Below are 19,656 nucleotides of genomic sequence, written 5' to 3' on the forward strand. Positions count from 1 at the left end.
AATGTACATATTTCTAATTTTCCTATTTACATATAAATTGTTTGTACACAGTAGCGTAATAAACATATTTTACATTTCTAAAAACTTCACATACTAGTTTTATATGTTGTCGCATAATGCACATACGTCTATATTTTTACAAACTTGGTTTAATGCACATATATTTTATATTTTTACAGGTCATATACTGAAAATAATACACTTTTTTTTCTTTACAGAATTTACTTGGCATAATGGACATATTTTTTTATATTTTTTTCATACCTGACACAAATAATAAACAATGATGCTTTTAATCTTTTTTTTACATGCTTTAAATTCTTACCATATTTTATCATTTCAAATACTTTACGTACTTGCTTTATACATTGTAGCAAAGTGCACACACTTTATATTTTTACATACTTTACATACTTAGTATAATGCACATATTTTTATATTTTTACATAATTTATATTTTTAAAATAATGCACATATTTACTTTCTTCTACACACTTAACTTAGCATAATGTACTTTTTAAAAAATATATTTTTACATACCTCACATAATAAACATACTTTTTATATGTTTTACATTCTTAGCATAATACACATATTTTATCATTTCAAATATTTTACATACTAATGTTTAACGCTCACATACTTTCTATTTCTTCTTTCTTATATTTCTAAATGCTATATATCAGAGTAACTGTACAGTTTCACAATTTCCCCGTTGGAATCAACAAAATATGTCTGATTTCTGAAAAATCTCTGGGGTCTGGGTACTAGCCATTTGTTATTATATTTCTTGGATGTTTTACAGACTGAATCATTATTCAACCAAAAATATTTAAAATAATTATTTTTACTCGTCAGTTTCAGCCTCAAATGCTGCAGGAAGATAACTTTTATTTACAATAATAATGCAAATAATCTCTAGCATTCCACAGGTTTGTGTCTTTATGAATTAAGACTGCTGTGTAAAATTCCCGTTAAAAAAAATATTAATTTAGATCTGTAATGATGACAGCAGCCTGTGGAGGAAACTCCTTCAATTCGTGGCACAATTCATAGCTGATGAATCACTGAATCTGTGAGGTAAGGACTGAGCAGACGCTGCACACGGCTCTGACATCTGTGTCATCGTCTCTTTTGGCTCCAAACAGCTGGAATACCTCTGATACCCTGATGTCACCTTTACATTCCAGCACTGACTGCATTGAAGGTAGTAAAATAGAGCAGTGGGTCAGCAGAAAACGCAGTGGGACACTTACCATCATCATCTAGTTCAAGTTTCTCCAGCATGCCTTCGAATAAACCGTAGACCTGTGAGAGGAGAAGAGGCAGAAGTGTGCGGTGAAGATCGCAGCAAATCCTCACAACAACACGCGGCAGCGCAGGACAAAACTTTGCTGTGGATTGTGAGTGAGCAGCTGGGTGAAGCGACTTTTCCCCCCGCGGCCCCAGCAGACTGATCACACCGAGCGCGGTGCGCAAAACACCCAAACATCAACAACAAGACGTCGCGCGCCACCGGCGTTTCACCGCTTCATTAATCTCCTCCGGCTCCGCTAAATATACTCAGCTAACGTGACATGAACCTTGTGCCGCGGAGCTTCAACTTCAGTAGCACATTATTATTAGACTACAACACACCCCTTGAAACTCACAGTGGAACAGTCCTGATCCATTTGCTGCAGTAGGGGGGGACCAATGTCTACGCGCCGCTCCACCAGCCGCTCCACCAGCCGTGTGAGGATTAATCCCACCACAATAAATCAGCTGAGCCCTTTGTGACTGTTATAATCTGCCAAACCACACTGCCCGCAGTAAAAGTCTCTCACTTTGCAGCGTAGAGAGAAACCAGGAAGCTCCACGCGCCGTGGACACACCTCTCCATGCAGAGCAACCTGAGCGCTTCGCCATATTAGGAAATCCCTTACGTTGCTTAGCAGCAAGAAGCTGGGGATGCCTTGTCACATCCTCAGCGTTAATTTCTTCTGACAAAACGAGCAACATGGCTGAGCTCCACAAAAGCAACTCTTTGGTTCCTCTGCGGCAGCATGAGAAAATAAATGGCATGCAAATTGAGTTATTTGCATCTTGCACACAAACTAGGAGACTTCCCAGCATGAAATATGCTGTGTCATGCTGAGAGATTTGCATACTCAAAAAGTGTGCTTGTTGAGACATGATTTCCCTGGGTCCCTAATTTGCAAGTGTATTCACAACAAGCCACTGCAGCAGTGTGAGAAAGGCTGCATACCTGCTCTGCGATGCTACACAGTTCCCCAGAGTTGCCCTGCAATGGTGACACAGCGCTTCTCTCGCCAAAAACCTCCTCCTGCACTTCCATAAATCTTTCCCTGCTGCATCACAGCGGGCACGCAGCCTGCTTCAGTATTACAGCAAACTCCAGGGAGGCAGACGTACACAAACCCATTACATTAATTGCTTTTGATATTGGATTTAGCAGAAAGTAAACTACAGTATCAGAAGATTATATTTTTGAGCCTCTGTTATGAATGATGGAGAGGCTGACAGGCACTGACTCATCACTCTTCAACCACACTCACGAGTCCTTGGTGTTCATATCAACCGTATACAATGTTGGTGATGATATATTGATTTACCCTCTCTGGCTTGAATCCACAATCACTCAGAGCAGACAGGTTGAGGCAGACCCTCAGGTAATTATTCATTAAATGGGCGGCTAGCTGTGGGAAATCTGATATCACATCCTGACTCAGACTGTGGTGAATTCTAAATAAAACCCACAATGAAAAACCCTTGTGACAAAACCCTGAACTACTTCCCAGCTGTTTAACAGACGATCATTCACCCGTTTCCTCAAACGTCCCATTCTGTTTGAGATACTGCTTCAGTGCAGAGACAATATTTATATTCTCACGGCAAATAGAGCAAACACAACCCTGTTGACACACAGCATGCTCTGGCGTCACAGCCTGAATTTAAGGGATTTGCATCATCCATGCTTTCTGTTCACCACTGCCCAAGTAAACCCTTATGGCGCTGAGTAAAGCAGTGCATGACTCATGGACAGACTGCTATGTTGCCACAAATAAAAGATTCGTTTCAACATCATGTGATCCACGCTGTATTTACCACTACTTTGAAAAAACATAGCTACAGTATAATTGATATTAAAGTAGGGCAAAGTACAGTATTTGACCTGCATACTGTACCTCTCTTTTATTCAAGCAAAAGCAAAAAATTTCTCACGTATTTTAGGAATTCACATGCATATGCTATTCCTACGCCCCAGGGACACTTCAGTCAATACTTGTTAACTCAGACCACCCTCTCCTAAAGCTATGGAGAGGTGACCTTTACACTAGTCTCGTACCTGTGCTGTGAAATCTCTCTGCTCCGTGCGCAACATTTATGTTTGTGCTCTGACTTTCATGACTGGTGAAAGCAGTCACACCTCATTGTATTTGACTGAGTCATACCCACAATAAAGGAATACTTCACCCACAAAGTGATCATTCTTTGTATGTCAGTGACTCACCCTGTGTTGCGCCGTGTTTGTGAAGAAAACATTGTTGTGTCTACGATGAATGAAAACTCAAGAACTGCAAAAAACACTCAATGAATGACAGTAAAAGGGGTCTGTGCTGCAGCAAAACTATAACAAACATCAGTCTACAAACTCTCACACAACTCACACAGTATAATCCAAGTCTCATTTATGCAGTCGTATGATCATTACTTCCCAAACACATGCATTTTCACAAAAAAGTATTTAAAGCCCAGTTCAGACAAAAGATTCGCGACGAAATGAAACCATTTTAGAACGTTGCACAGAAAAGTTGCAGCAGTGTGAACTGGCCATCTGAGCTCAACTCGAGCCAGCTGATGGTGTCACCTGCAACTCAGCTGGTGTAATCGCCAGCAGCTGGTTTTAGAACTTACGGCACGTCACCTGTTTCTACAGCCAGTCGGCTTGTAGTGACGTCCGCTGGTCAAGGCAAAATGGCAGCAGACGACGTGTTCGCTAAGCCAAGCCCTCTGTTTCCGTCCTCACGTGTGCCGGTGTCGGACGGTGGGTCGCTGCTGCTGCTCCCTGTACATGCTCATGCCCCCTCACACACACATTCTCATTGACCAACTAACTGGCGCTGCTTGCTTATATTATAGTGGTGTATTTGTTATGAATACCGTTTCATCGCTACTACAAATGCAGCCGTAGCCAGTATCTCACTATCACTATCCTCCTTCATATTTTAAGAAGCTACAAATTATATTCAGCCACAAAATAAACCTGAAAAGCTCCAAATCAGAACAGAAGTACAGAGAGTTGTTGCATAGAGATGATACACTGTCTCATCTAGTTGCGTTGGTGAGAACCGGCAGGTTTTTAGAACGTTGCAGAACGGTGCATTGCACGTAGTCGCATGTTTCAACTCGTCTCATGGTGAATCTTTGGTCTGAACTGGGCATATAACGATTCTGCATACAAGTAGTGCGCCTGGGTGTGTGCTTTAACTCTGCTTGTGCATTTCATTGAGCACTCGTCTGTGCATAAGACTGTTTATGAGGAAGTATTTCAAAAATGCATGTGTTTGGGAAGTACTGATTATACAACTGGATGAATGAGACTTGGATTACACTGCACGAGATGTGTGAGAGTTTGTAAATGTGTGTTTTGATTTAGTTTAAACATGAACCCTTTTCACTTCAATTAATCAAGATTTTCCTCTCATTTTGGATTCTGCAATCACTGTGGAGGCATTCAAGAAAAACAAAGGTCTCTTCACAAATTCAACACAGGGTGAGTTCCTGATACACAAATGGTTCAGAAGTAGTGGCTGAACTGTCTTGCAAACAAATTACATGATTTATTTTACTTTAAACATTGTTGCAGCGTGACCTACTTGATGTGAGGTAGAGTAAGATGGCACAGGGCTCGAGGAAGGGATTGGGGGTTTCGCAGAGGGAAGGCTGAGGCGCTGTCCTGTGTCTGGAGGTGTGGAAACCGAGCGGGATCGGAGGCTCTGCTCCAGGCGTTCAGGGCTGGGCCCGCTCGGCTGGGCCTCCTGGGTGAACACAGGCTGGCTGGATGCCTGGGTTGGGGTGGCGGGTGGTGTGGAGAGTCCAGAGGCTGCAGACAGATAAAAGGTTCACAATAGATACCAACAACTTATCTCTTGTTCCTCTCCTTGTCAGTCTATATCTTGTTTTCAGCGACACTGAAACGCTGTGAGGACTGACATCACTGATAGGTTTACTTGGCATCATCTAGGCGCTACGATCATGACCGCTGCAGATACCATCAATGCTGTCACGCACTATAACAGAGAAGGAATGCATATCTGATCCATCAGGGACTGAGTCCTGGGTACGGAGAAACAACACAGATACTGGAGATAAAGTCTCAGCCCAGTCGCTGACAGACATGGATGCACAACCATTAGAAAGGCAGCTACACAACTAATGCCTACCATACACTAGGAGAGTGTGAGCGTGCTGTGAAAATGACCTGTAACGACTTAAGTTTGACACTCTCTCATATCTACAGACAATAAGAGTTTTAAGTCACGGAGTATACTGTAAAATTTTGCAAAGACTGGTCATCTTGCAGGGTCAATATTTGCAAGACTACATTACTTCCCATCCTGCTCCTGATGGAAATATTACACCAAACTCCCTTTAAGAAATATGACATATTAATAATTCTTTACGTGTTAGCAAAAACATATCACCCTAGAAACATAAAATAAAAGGCGTCATATGTCTACAGTTTTCTTGTCAATTTGGCATCAATTTGATCTATACAGATAAAGCGTATTTGCGTACAAACTTACTACCAGCTTCCATTGGCTAGCTGCGGTATTTTAGTGGGAAGGAGAGGTGAACCATTTCAAAATAAGCTTTGGTTGGTGGATCAGATAAACGGTGAATTAAACACAGACTCTTGTTAACTCTAGAACTCCACCAGTTTCTCCTCATTTTCTACAGTATAAGAGAACTGAGACTTGTTCACGTTCTTGCGCCTCCCTGGAGTCCCCTCAATGGTGCTTCTAAAAGTCAAGGAGGAATCCCTGAAGGGCCGAATTTCAAGGAGGCTACGTCATCGCACCCCGCCAAAGGAATGTTCCGATGTTAAGGATCCAATTCAAATTTTACTGAGGACCAAGTCCTTCCTTCAGAGAATTTTCAAGAATGCATGTGTGTATCCTCAATTCTTTGCGCATGATTTGCCGTAATTGAAAGCGGGGCCCTTCGATGACACACACCTGGGCACTCCCTAGCCTCTTCCAATGTGTGTTCAACGAATGCTAGGAACTTTGTAGGACTTGATTTGGCAGGACTCGTCCTACCAAGGAAGCATCCTTGACTTTGAGAAGCAGTGCCTGTTTACTGTCTACCTGGTTTGCTGCTTCCTGTTTGGCATTGGAGAGAGTGCAGCTACTGGTTGTTAACACTGAACATTACTATTTGCATAAGCCGAGACTAAAAGCAATAATATTAAACATGTTTGATATTGTTGTAATGTCTCAGGACAACTCGGATTAAGTTTTATGATCACCTTAAACCAAATGACTGAGATCACCTTTTTTGTAATCAAGTACATAAATGATAAACTCTTAAGACGTTCATGAAGATTATATTATGCATTTACTGTAACACATCATGTAAATGTTTCAATTGTATTTCATAATGTCTTTAAATGATAAATATATATACAAAATCTAATATGATTTGCAAGTTACATTTTAGAGGCCCTACACAGCCACATAAGCCCACACAGGTGTTTTCACTTTTTCAACTGATTAGACCTGAGCAGAGGTCTCATTAGCCAGAGGTGTAAACACCTGTGTGGACGGCCTTTTATTTCTGTTATTCCATTCACTAGTGTGCCTCCCAATCTTACACTTGTGTTGTCCCTTGCTTTTTATTTTGGTTTCAAATGTTGTAAGAGACACTCTTTTGCTATGGAAGTGGAGGATTGGATCAGTGTCAGATCAGTGGCTGAAAGCTTGCCGGTGAGAACTCGTCTCTATGTTGAACCCCATTAAACTTTCAGTGTGACAAACTGACAGCATGTCTTCACATTAAAATGTGCGTGGTAAAGGAAATTGTAAAGGCTGAAATAAGCCTCAGAAACAAATATTGATTAACAAAATGGTGGCAAACATAAATATCAAAATGATGAATTATCAAAATTAAAAAATCACTGATGCACGTATCATCTTTAAAGACAAAGAGCAGAACTATGATGATGCATTATACATTTTTACACTTGGTTTTGTTTCATATTTTAATGTAAATGTAATTATCTCTTTTCAAAATTGTTTTTTAAGTGCATCAATTAAGTAGTTGATTATATTTAATTGCTACCTGAAGGTTATAATTATCCAGGTGGAGTGAACTGACAGCTGTTAACACCTGCATCACTTAATTTTAATGAAGAATCCCTTGATGGCACTCCATGCTCAACTCTTCTAAATAAATGCTCTAAAAAGTGATCAATAATGGATCAATATTGGAAAAAGAAACATCGTGCAGGTTGTCTTGTTCCTGTTCCTGGCGTCCCTCCACTATAACTAGGTCAATTACAACATAAGCAGCTGCATTAAACTCCAGTGTGGCAGTCAGCTGTCTGTGACGCAGCTCCTCCTGCGCCAGTGTCAGGTTGAAGGTGTCAGTCATATGACAGCCCTCACATGCTCTTTCACATCAGCCATCACGATCTTACGCAGGGTGACATGTGACACTCCGCTGCCCCGCCTCTACCATGCTGACATATTTCTGAGGCCAGACAAAGAGTGGTATGGGTGATGAGGACCAAATGGTTCACATTACAAGGCCTCCACCATGAGACTTCCAGTTGGCTTTATCACGCCTCCATATCGAGCGCTACTGTGACATTAAAGCTATGTAAATGTCACATGAGGACTCATCTGCCGGCATGAAAATACAAGAATCAGTTCCAGTAAATCACCTCACCTGACTCAGTCACATGAAACAAACTGAGGTCATTATTAAGTAATTTGAACATATTACTGATAAAGTATTTGGGATCATCATTCAAAGCTTAACAGCGTGTGTATATTTGAACTGAACCAGGAGAGATGTATCGACAGTGTGACCAGTATGACTCATTGACTTTAACAAACTCCCAGTGATAAGCTTTCTCTCCTATCTGAATATAATAATAATATAATAATCCTCAAAAAGATCATTATTAAACCTTAGGATGCATTTATCATAAATTAAGCCCGGTGTACTGAGTGAACATTTTTCTTTGGTCTGTCAGAGCGCACTCCACACTATCTCTTGACATTTAGTTGGCGTGCACCAGCCCTTTTTGGTGTGCCCTGCTTCCGCAGTGTAGCCTTCTTATTTTAGCCACGCTGTTGTGGCACATTCCACAGGAGGAGATAACAGCAGGGCCGGGAGCTCTCTCCTCAGCCGGGTTAAAAGGAGGCTGCCAGACACCGCACAGGAAACAGGAAATGGATGCCTCGCTGTGAGGAGTCCAGTACATCTAACTTTACAAACATAAAACAACACTTATGCAGTTCTCAATATAGTGAGGCTACCCGAGGACATGACACGTACCGATAAAAGATGCACTTATGCAATGGATACAGCTCCGTCTACTCCATATCACTTTTCCATATCACTTCATAATGCAACTATTTAAAGTAGAGATGAAGCAACATGTCAGCTCAAAGAACCCTTAGCAACTATTTTGATGATTAATTAATTGTAGTTTTTCAAGCAAAAATGCCAAACATTTCCTTATTCTAGCTTTTAAATGAAGTGTTTTACTGCTGAAAAAATGGTCTTTTAAAATAACTGAGCTGTCTATGCAGTAGAAATACAGAAACACTTTAAATATTGCTGCTGTATGACCAGACAAAATGAAGAAAAAGGACTGTGACATTTGCTTTTGCTCAAGAGGCAGAAAACCTGGGGCGTTGGTAGCATAGTGGATAGTGGCGGCGCCCCATGTACAGAGGCATTGCCTCGCTGCAGCGGCCGCAGGTTTGATTCTGGCTCGCGGCCCTTTGCTGCATGTCAGTCCCCACTCTCTCTCTGTCTCCCCATTTCACTTACTGTCGTGACATTAAAGGCAAAACCCCCACAAAAATAATAATAAAAGAAAAAGAGGCAGAAAACCTGCCATACCAGAATGCACCGCACCATACCGGACAAATAAACCCTCCCACTGGTGGGTGACGTAATGCAAGCTTTTCTGTTTTTCCACAGGAAACAATATGGCGACAAGCTGGTAACAAACAATCTCATATTACAGTTAAATAGTAAGCTGTAATATCTATCTGAAAACACTGAGGTAAGAAATAGGCAACGCAGTTACAGAATCTTGGTTCATATTTGATTAGCAGTGCTTAGTTTTACGGTTTGATCTAAGTATTTTCAGCCTCTGTTTTTTACGATACATGAAACAGTATGGTGCCCACATCCTGTTCACCAATTCTCATCTTACAGCCAAACGGTGCACTAAAACCTGTTTCTGAAGACATTATAGGTGAGAAAAAGACAATACAGTAACAGCCTAGTTTTACTGGGCAAGCCGTGTTAACACAACACCCATAAAAGCAGATCCTCTCAGAGCGGATGCCCCCTGAGGAGCTGACAGTGAAATGGGTCTACGGTGACTCTGAGGGCAACGTGATCCTCTCTGGTTGACGTCAGAGCAGAAGCTGCTACAGGCCCAATGGATACTGTGCTTCAGCCTTCTCTGGCCAGCCGTGTACAATCATCACAACAGTGAATGGCTATGTTTGTACAGGCGTACTGGTTAGAGCTGGTGTGTGGATCATGAAGTATTGTGTGATATTGCAGTCAGTGACCCCAATTAGCAACAAGGGTTTCAAGCTTATTTGCTAAGTGCACTATAATACAGGCTCTCTGTGACAAAGGACTTGACAGCAGCTCATTAATGGCAGGCTCACTATCACATAGGTGTGCAAACTGCATCATGGCCAAACATTTACTGTAAATGAGCAGTCACAATTCGAACAGACACACAAAGTGTTGCTGAGGAGCACACAGACATCCTCTAATTGGCAACGACTGAAATTTCTCATGTAGATGTCAGATGTCAGCAGCGACATAGCTGCACTTGCATTGTGTGGAAACTCTGGATCAAAGGACATATAGTTTAGGCTGAGGTGTCACCACGTCGTACACTACCTTTACGATGAACTGTACATCTTACAAAGCCACATTTGGACGTACATCATGATGACAGGACTGTGCTCTTCTTGTCTACTCCACCGAGGTCAGGCTGGCTCTAAATCAGGAGCTGTAAAGTCTGTGATAAAGTGCCACTTGAACGCCACACACTGTGTCCCAGTGCTTCACACATCAAGCATTATGAGCTAACACTTTACGATAGCTGCCTTGAGTCTGTGCAGGGGCCTGTGGTTTTTGTTTGGCATCCATTTTCTGTAGCTCTTCATGGTGGCCTGCTACCTCTCATGAAAACATGAAGGACTACTATGAACGGAGATACAGTCCCCACGCTAAGGCAGGGGTTTGTGGAGGAAAACAAATATCATGATATCAATATTGTGACGATACTGTAGGGCTGACTGTTGGTGCTATCACAACATATTTAATAGAAGTCGACCAATTTCAATTTCGGAGGTGGTTTGGCAAATACATCGCTGCTAATAGGACATTTTACAAACTATTATTATTGGTGGAATTTGCCTTCAGTGGTTGCCAATCACTGAGCAGTCTCCACCATCACGCTGGGATGTAGCCTACATCACAGACCGCAGTTACAGAGTGGAGGCTTGTGTTAGAACAAACAAAACGGAGCTTGATCAGTGGGTACAGCTCCGGAAAAGCAGGTCCCTTCTGCTGTGTGTGTGTCTACATGCATCGCTCTTCATTTTAACATGAATTTACATAAAGATTTTACCTGGACCACAACTGCTGGCGATATTAGTGCTAGAGCGAACGTCCATGAGTCCGTGTGTTCCACACACAGTCCAGCCATATAATGTTTTGACCTAGTTTCCTTTGTCATGTTTTTTGAATGAGTATTTCAAAAATACAAACTTACTCAACTCTAAAGTATCTTGTGTCAAATTACATTTAATTTTTTTTTACCAATTGCAAAATACTCAAATGTAATTGAAATACATATTTCAAATACAAATAACAGAAATACTACTCATCTTTGATCACTGTTTTGAAAGGAGGCTTCATACACAAAGTCAAGGTAATGAGAATCTCAGGTTGAATTTGAGGAAAATTAGTAGCTTAAAAGATAAAAATCACTCCCATCTAGATTATTTACGGTTAGTTTGATGTCCCGTTAAAGATTTCTCTATTAATTACCTTGAGTTTGATATTTAGTTCTAGAGTTAAATATGTATTTTCCTGGTCCAAATAAACAGCTTTCTACTTTTTGCTGTTCCAAACTATCATTAAAAATACCATGTCAGTCGACATCTCATATGTATACAATGATACTTGTGATAAATAATCATCACTTATGTGGATATAATCAACTAAGTGGGTAAAGGCAATTAATAGAACAGCTACAACAGTCTGTTAAGTTCAGAAAACTACATCACTTTACTGTAATGTAGCCTTTAAAACCAGGAAAGACAACACAAGATATGATATCCAACACGTAAGACAATATCTACTCTCATATCATATCACAATGTTGATTTAATATCGATGTGTTGCCCCACACGTAAGAGAAAGCTAAAAAAAAATTCCACTTAGCATGTTCTGTTTGTCCTTACTTCAGCTAAAATGCTTCCTGTCGATTTAAATAAAGTTTTCAAAATGGAGCAGCTATTCTGAAGAGACTGCCTCAGGATATAGGACAGAAATAATGAACTGACACTGTATCAGCTAGTGTAGCTGGCCATAAGTTACTTAACTATGATGGCAGGAGAATTACTACAAAATAAAAACATATTTCACTTATCCTCGTCTCTGCTTTAACGTTCAAATTAAAGAAGACGTATCAATTAAGCCCAATGCATACACCAACATGATGTATATAGCATTTAGCGAAGTGATAGCTGACCTCCTGCCCCAGGTCAGCCTCTCACACATAGCTTTACCACTTTGGTCGGTGCATGCATTTGTGAAACCAGAGACTGGAGCCCACGCAATCAGCACCTAAACTATATGGAGCACCTAAGGCCACAACGGGCAGCATTCCCCATATATATATATACATAGCCTTTACATAACGGAGAATAACTTCATTGTTCAATCAAAGAATATTCATGGAGGACGACTGAAATTTAAAATGTAATGTCCGTAAAAAGGTGCACTAGCATGTGACTGTCATTTCTAGATGAATGCATGGATTGAGTGTAAACATAAAATATCTGAATCCAAAGTTACTGGACTATTGAAGGAAGCTGCCGTAAAACTGGAGCAGGTGAAGAGCACAGCACATTACCAGACAGACATGACGACTCGGACTGATGCCGCCCTCCTAGCCCATCTTGCTCCTTCCGTTTCTTGCTCCTCCTCAGGCTGCCAAACCTCTTCATGAAACACAGTGAGTTGTGGGTTCAAAACTAAATTTGACCATGACCATCTGCATCACGATAGGGGCAAAGAGAAGGCTCAGAAACCATTGAGAGTCACTCCATTTGCTGGATGAAGACAGGAGTACAGAAATTAAGTTGAAAAGTATATCCAACTGATGCCCACAGATCAAGTCTTTGGAGTGGTTTAGTATGTCTTTAGGAGAGAGATGATCCTTCTTCACCTTCAATCGAGAATATTGAGAATGGTCTTCTGCAGGTGGAAAAATTAGCTACTCCATGAAGTAAAGCAATCCACCTTTCCTTTGAGTCAGCAGTATTAGTTACGAACAGACAATGACAACCGCAGCAAGTCACCAATATAGTCTAAGCTTGCATGTCCAGGCGAAAAAACAAAACAAAACTCCAGGGCCACGGAGCACAGAGCCAGCACCTGTCTCTGTGTCTGCTGTATGAAATCTGTAATTTCCACACAGCTTCAGCTGATAAATGTCCCTCTAGCAAGTGATGCAAATACTAACTGGGACCGGTCCGCCTTTCCCCCCTCTCAGCTGTGTCTGTGCTGTAAATTGTCAGGTGCAGCTGTGGGTGGCGTCTCTTTAATATAGCACGCATGTCAGCAGCCTGTAAAAGGAGGCCAGTCCACGAAGGATCCACCAGCGATTGGCTCAGGCTGCACATCTCCCCGCCTCCTCTTTCCACTGCCCTCCCTCTTCCAACAGAGGACAGTACGCACAGGCACATCTGCCTCACTCTGTCTTCACACAATGTCACACACGTTCAGCATCACACAATCTTAGCGTTTCCTGAGATAACAACTACAAATGGAGACATGAAAGTTGTGGTTTTTGAGCCGGGAGTCCCGCAGCTCTGTCATTTGCACACTCGGCTGTCTGTAACTTTTGGGGGCCTGACCTTTAAGAGTGCTGAGGCCAGCCCCCTGTCAGATGACAGCAGGGGGACATCCCATGTTTTGTCAGCTGATCAGAAAGCCTCCATTCAATACCACTAGCCTCCCCTACCCGTGACAGATGGCCCACTCAGTATCTGCGGCTCACATTAGCTACAGTGTGTCCAGTACATATCTCAATTAACATGTTATGCAAGTGTTCCACTCAGCTCAGTGGGTCAATGACTAATATGAGTGAGGGGCTGAAATACCAATGACAAAATCAGTCATCTCAAACATCCTTTGATACTCACGTTGATAATATTTTCAGTTGTCTCATGAAACTAATTCACTTCAGTTTGTGTTGAGGGTTGCTAAGTTTCAGATCCATGAGGATTTTAAATCTAATCTACAGTGTATTTTCTTTAAGCTCTCCCCTAGCTTCGCTTTCACACTTAAAATCACACTGCCCTTCTAAGGTCTGCGTTTTGCGAATCTGTACAGTCAAAACTGCCCGGTTCCTTTATTTACTGACAACATACAGCACACAGTAGCAACGGAGGGAGAGGGTGAAAAAAAAAAAAAAAAAACCTCTGCATGGTTGTACGAGGAGGTCCTGAGAGTCTGGTCACTTCCAGATAAGGGTATGAAAGCACCACAGTTGCCTTCAGTAGTGAGAGACTGACAATGTCCAGGCGATGAGAAACACATATTTAGACCAGACAGGAATGAGAAGACATTCTGATCTTATTGGTAACACATATGGATATGTATGCATCTGAGAAAACACCTAATAAATATTGTTGAATTATACAAAATTAAATGTTCAGGATGACAGAAAATTCTAAAAAATGCCCCTCCATGTTCACTTAAATGGTCAAAGATACAAATAATGATGCAGATGTATAAAACTGACAGCTTACTCAACATGAGTGTAAGTATATGCAGACAACAGTATGCCTTCAGCACACCCTTGTGGCGAAAGTAGGGTGTCTACAAAAACATCCCACTTAAAAAAACACAAGCGTGCCCACTCAGTCGCTGTATGATATCAATTCATAAGCATACTTGTTGCTAATATCGTTGGCACCCGACCACTTTAAGCCACATCATTAGTCAGAAAAAGAAAGGGAGAGGATGTAATGTCTCAAACCACATCACACTCTAAAAATCCCGAGCAGCTGGCACGAGAAGGCTGTAGCCGTCAGTGTGTTTTGGTGTGTTTTAGTTTGGTTACCATCAATAATAACCTCCAGAGGAAACGGAGCACTCTGACTATTGAGGTCTGGCCCTAACAGAGCTATTCCACCAGCCGCTGCCAGACCGACCCTCTGCGAGGAAACAGAAGAATGGGTATATGTACGAGCCAAAAACACATGACTCATCTTGGTGCTGTTTGATGCTGCTTCCAGCAGGGCCGTTTCCATGTGAAACAGGCCGGTTTTTGTTATGTAATAATCAGCCTTCCAAATTCATGGAGACATGAGAGCTGAAAATCTGCCCGTTAGGTCTGCTCTTCATAAAACAGGGCCTTGTTCTGCCGAGCCTGTCTCGTTTCCACCTCTTAGCGCATACCGATATTACCATTATGTCATTAATGAGTTTTAATTTTGACATGGAGAATGCATGGCTGGGCTCCCACCCGTTGGATGCCAAACCTGTAACTTAATCTTATAAACTGGCTTTGAAATGCACTTGGCATCGGGAGCTTAAAGAAACTCCTCTGTGATTCTGACAGTAAACAAAGCCCACCATTTTTCATTTCCTGAGAGAGTTGTTGACATCAATAATAGGATGACTGATAATGAAGGCCACCTCGCCCATCTGTCTGACGAGGCTCGTGACCGTGTTGGCCTGTGGGGAATTGCAAAACAAAGCACTGGCTTTTTCTTTTCTTTTTTTTTTGTACCATGAGGAAATCTAAGCTTCTACTTCCTTATTGGCACAGTCATGCTCAGTGCATATAACTGAGAAAATGCTGCACTGCAAGTTTTTGTGTCAGTTCTGTCACAGGCTGCATCTGAACTGGTGAACTCAATCAGATAGACAAAGGTTCCTGTATGTGGCTTTACCTCGCGCATAGAGCAGGAAACCCAAATAATCTTTGAGATAACCTAGTTTCATCTATTGTGTCTTACTTCCTTTACGAGACCTGCTTTTGCACAAAGTAACACCAGTATTAATCTGCTTTGTCACCACATGACACACTATATTTCACATTTATAAAACCATCGAAATGCAGTTGCAGTCAATCCACCGATTGATGTTACAACAGTCAGAGTGTTCAGTATGAATGGACAGTCAGTGCAGTGTTAGCTCTTTGACTCACCTCTTCTGGTTCTGGAGAAGATTTTGATGCTCGCAGGTGTGGAGCTGGATGAGGAGCGGAAGATACCACTGAAGCTTAGGCGGCGGGGGGACTTGGGTGGGGAGTCCTGGTAGGAGGGATAGGGGAAGATAGTCCTGGGTGAACCAGAGCTGGTCCTCACTTGTACTGGAGCAGACTGAGGACACAGGGGCAGAGGGGCACTGGGTGGGCTCCTCGCAGACCCTCCTTTGATGGGGCTGGCTGAACGGATGCGACGCTCTCCCTGAGAGACAATAAGGAGGCAGTTTTATTCACCTGCACTCTCGTAAATGTGTGGCTCATGTTCAGTGTGTATCAACTGTGTTATGTGAGGTGGTGAGAGGCTGCAGGGATATGCAGTGAAAAACTCTGCAGGATCCAAACCAAAAGGCCATACACAGTGAGCAAATGTGGAGAAGAGATTTATTGTGAAATGACAGTGACTGATTGCACTTTTTGTGGGAGCTTGCTATTTTGGTTACTTCTTCTTTTTTCACTTATGCAAGAGTGTTTTGTTTAGTCAGACCCACTGTAACACTTAATTGTGTCTCATAAAAAAGCACTATGACAATGTATTGTGTGCAAAGTGCAATAAAGTAAATGTTCTTTCTTGATCTATAAAAGTTACTGACAAACCAACAATACAGATTCTTCACTGGAGAAGTCTTTGACACAACATTTTTCACTTGTTTTATAGTCAATGTGTGGAGAATTTTATTATTGAAACCAAACAAATCCTAAGCAGATAGATCTCTTTTTGTCTGCACACACCTTCAAAAGACTCAAGCTGCGATCCGAATTACATACGTTTCCTTTTTACCTTTAGTAGGTACTGCAGCTGCCTTTACAAAGTACGTACTGTTGAAGCAGTATACATATAATCGGGAAATACTATTTTTTCATTAACACTGCACCCTGAAATTTAGACCTCTTGCTTATATATATATATATATATATATATATATATATATATATATATGTCTGTTACCTTGGAGATAAAACAAAACGTCATTCACTGGCCCGCCAGAGACGAAGGTCAACCCGGAGAGCTCAGCTGTTGTTACTTTGCGATGTATATAGTTTAACTGCATTGTAGATTCTAACAGATATTTATGACAGTAAAATTACATGTACATCTCTCTGTCATTGTTTTTATTGTTATGTCTTTGTGTTGTTGGTTCCCTCCTGTAAATGCTATTAGACTGATCTTTAGTCACTTGAATGTGCCGCCGTTAATCACTGCAGCTTCTGAAAGCTGTTTACGAGCTGTCAAGCTGTCATCTGTCTACTGCTCAGTTGATGTGTCGTGTTTTTCCACTGCGCGGAGGATTGTGGGTCAGAATAGCCAGAAAAGCATGCTGGCTCCGAGTCGGTATAGCTGCAGCTATGTGACCCGCCCACCTGCTACATGACTTGCCCACCATTCCTACATAGTCAGCCCCCTTCAGTCATTGGTCCGGAAGCAAAGGGCCCTCGAGAAAATGCTAAGTTAATGTTTAGCTAGCTATGAAGCGTTAGAAGAAGCGTGTCTTCATGTATAGTGAAAAACCCCCCACAATAAATAAAGTGGATAAATGCTTAGTTTGGCTTCATATGTGTTCACTACAGTGTCATGTTGTAGCAGGGTTTAAGTAACTGTGACGTTGGTAGGTTTGTCTTGCTCTGATGGTGGGTGTGGTTTGTCGCAAAGGCTTTAAACTGAATGTGGCTGCAGCTAAACGTGTCTCTAGTGCCTTGCATACTGCAAACTGTGACCAGATGCAGAAGAACATCCTGGTATTTTTGGCGTACTGCATTTCACATACTATGTATTGCGAAACTAAATCATTTTCTGACACACTAAAAAGTATGTTAGTATGGGTAATGGAACACCTAGTAAATGCTGTAACTATCAGCTATCAGACTGACAACGATAAGCCTCTGGGGGCGATGGACAATATTTTGAGGGTCCCAGTAGGTTTTGAGTAGCCAGCAGATATCCGGGCCAAGACTTCCTCTTCCCGTTGTTGTTTACTAATCTCTAAAAACAGATATCAGCATATGAATGCAGTTAAATAAAAAAAGGAGCTACTAAGAAGCTAAACTGTTGTTGGGCAATAGCTGATGGGTTCCAACATTTCATTTCAGCCAACATGTTCTGCCTCTTTTGCTCTCCATCTGCATACAACCAAAGCCTGCTCAAATGTGATTGGTCAATAGTACTCAGAGGCCGTTTACACATTGCCGGCTATTTTCATAAACGGACATTTCGCCGTCTCCGTTTTCAAAAAGATCTTCATTTACACTTACCCTTGTATATATACACAAGAGCATGCCAAACCTGTAGGTGTCAGTGTAACGAGAAGCTCAAACCTTCCATGTATCCATTGTCACCATAGCAACATAGGTCGCACTTTTGACACAGGCGCAAGTTCCGGCGCAAACTGTGATGTCGGCTGCCTATAACTCCGTTTATCTCAGTTTACATGCAAACGCGCAACCGGAGTTTTCCAAAATCTCCACTCTGGCCGGAGTTTTTAGAAGGACTCGTTTTCAGAGGAGAAATCTCCGTTTGCGTGTAAACGAAGGGCACAAACGAAGGAAGCCGTTTGCGTGTAAACGAAGGGCACAAACGAAGGAAGATGTCTCCGTTTATCAAAATCACTGTGTATGTGTAAACGGCCTCTCAGACTAAACACACCAACTAGATTGCTTCAGATTCCAAAATCTCTCCCTGCTGCCTAGATTTTGCAGTCTTATGCAGATACTGTTTATAGACATTATAAAGACTTGATTCCTCTGCTGCTCTTATATGTGGGGTCCCACAGGGGTCAATCCTAGGACCTATTTTGTTTTCACTATATATGCTACCTCTGGGCAATCTGCTTTATTCTTTAAGTGGCATCTCTTATCATTGCCATGCTAACGACACGCAGCTTTACTTCTTGGTTAAACCTGATAATTTCGATAACCTTACCAACTTCAAAAACATTTATACTTTGACTTTCATACAATTAAACTCTTTTAATCATGCTTTTTCCAGTTGAGAAATATTGTAAAAATCAAACCAATACTTGGGTGTCGGTGGCTTAGTGGTAGAGCAGGCGCCCCATGTACAAGGCTGTTGCTGCAGCGACCTGGGTTCGAGTCCAGCCTGTGGCCCTTTGCTGCATGTCATCCCCCCCTTCTCTCTCTCCCCCCTTCACGCTTACCTGTCCTGTCCATTAAAGGCAAAATGCCCAAAAAAATATCTTTAAAAAAAAAAAAATCATACCAATACTATTTTCTTGCTAAGACTATTGCAATTTGCTCCTCACTTGTATTACACAGTCCTTTATAGCTCGACTGCATATGGTAAAAACCAGTCGTCGGTCCCACATCATTCTTGCCTCCTTTCACTGGCTTCAAGCTAAACACATAGTGATTTAAATATTTTACTAATTACTTACAAGGCCTAACATGGCCTGGCCCCTGCACATATAGCACAGAAGCTGAGCCCCTGATCCACCAGTTGGCTACTTTGATCATCTGATCAAGGCCTCCTATCTGTTTCCTGTTCCTATTTTAAATCCAGAGGTGCTTTTGCAGTTGTTGCTCCGAAACTCTGGAACAGCCTTCCCTATTTAATCAGCAGTGCTGAATCTGTGTTTTGCTTTTAGCTGCTCTTAAAAACTAATTTCTATAGGTCGGCCTTTTCATAAAATTCTCTCTGTATGCCACAAGTAACTCTTGTCTAGATGTACTGTCCATGTGTATATGTATGTGTGTGTGTTTCTATGTGTACTTGAACATTTTTATTAGTCTTATTCAAATGTGAAGCGCTTTGTAACTGTATGTTTTTAAAACTGATGTATAAATAAAATAATAATTATTATATAAATATTTTTAATTATAATCAGAGCTGAAGATGAAACCATATTCTCAATGTT

At 41.6% G+C, this 19,656-nt stretch overlaps 1 protein-coding gene across 5 annotated transcripts in view; it reads right to left on the minus strand.

The window, feature by feature from the left end:
- The window catches only part of LOC126382781 (5'-AMP-activated protein kinase subunit gamma-2-like), a 34,925-nt gene that overhangs the window by 11,531 nt on the left and 3,738 nt on the right, over positions 1-19,656 (minus strand). For 3 of the 5 annotated variants that reach the window (XR_007569090.1, XM_050032851.1, XM_050032849.1), the window contains 3 exons: positions 15,731-15,992; positions 4,881-5,107; positions 1,257-1,308 (listed from right to left, as the gene is read on the minus strand). Coding sequence is in view for 4 of the 5 variants with exons in the window: in XM_050032851.1 (XP_049888808.1) it covers positions 1,257-1,308; positions 4,881-5,107; positions 15,731-15,992 (541 nt within the window). In the remaining variant the exon portion in view is untranslated. Of the gene's footprint in view, positions 1-1,256; positions 1,309-1,652; positions 1,851-4,880; positions 5,108-12,421; positions 13,058-15,730; positions 15,993-19,656 lie in introns of those variants that run through there. The other 2 variants (XM_050032852.1, XM_050032853.1) reach the window with 2 other exon arrangements.

The sequence above is a fragment of the Epinephelus moara genome, chromosome 21 (genome assembly GCF_006386435.1).
Source record: "Epinephelus moara isolate mb chromosome 21, YSFRI_EMoa_1.0, whole genome shotgun sequence".
Lineage (NCBI taxonomy): Eukaryota > Metazoa > Chordata > Actinopteri > Perciformes > Serranidae > Epinephelus > Epinephelus moara.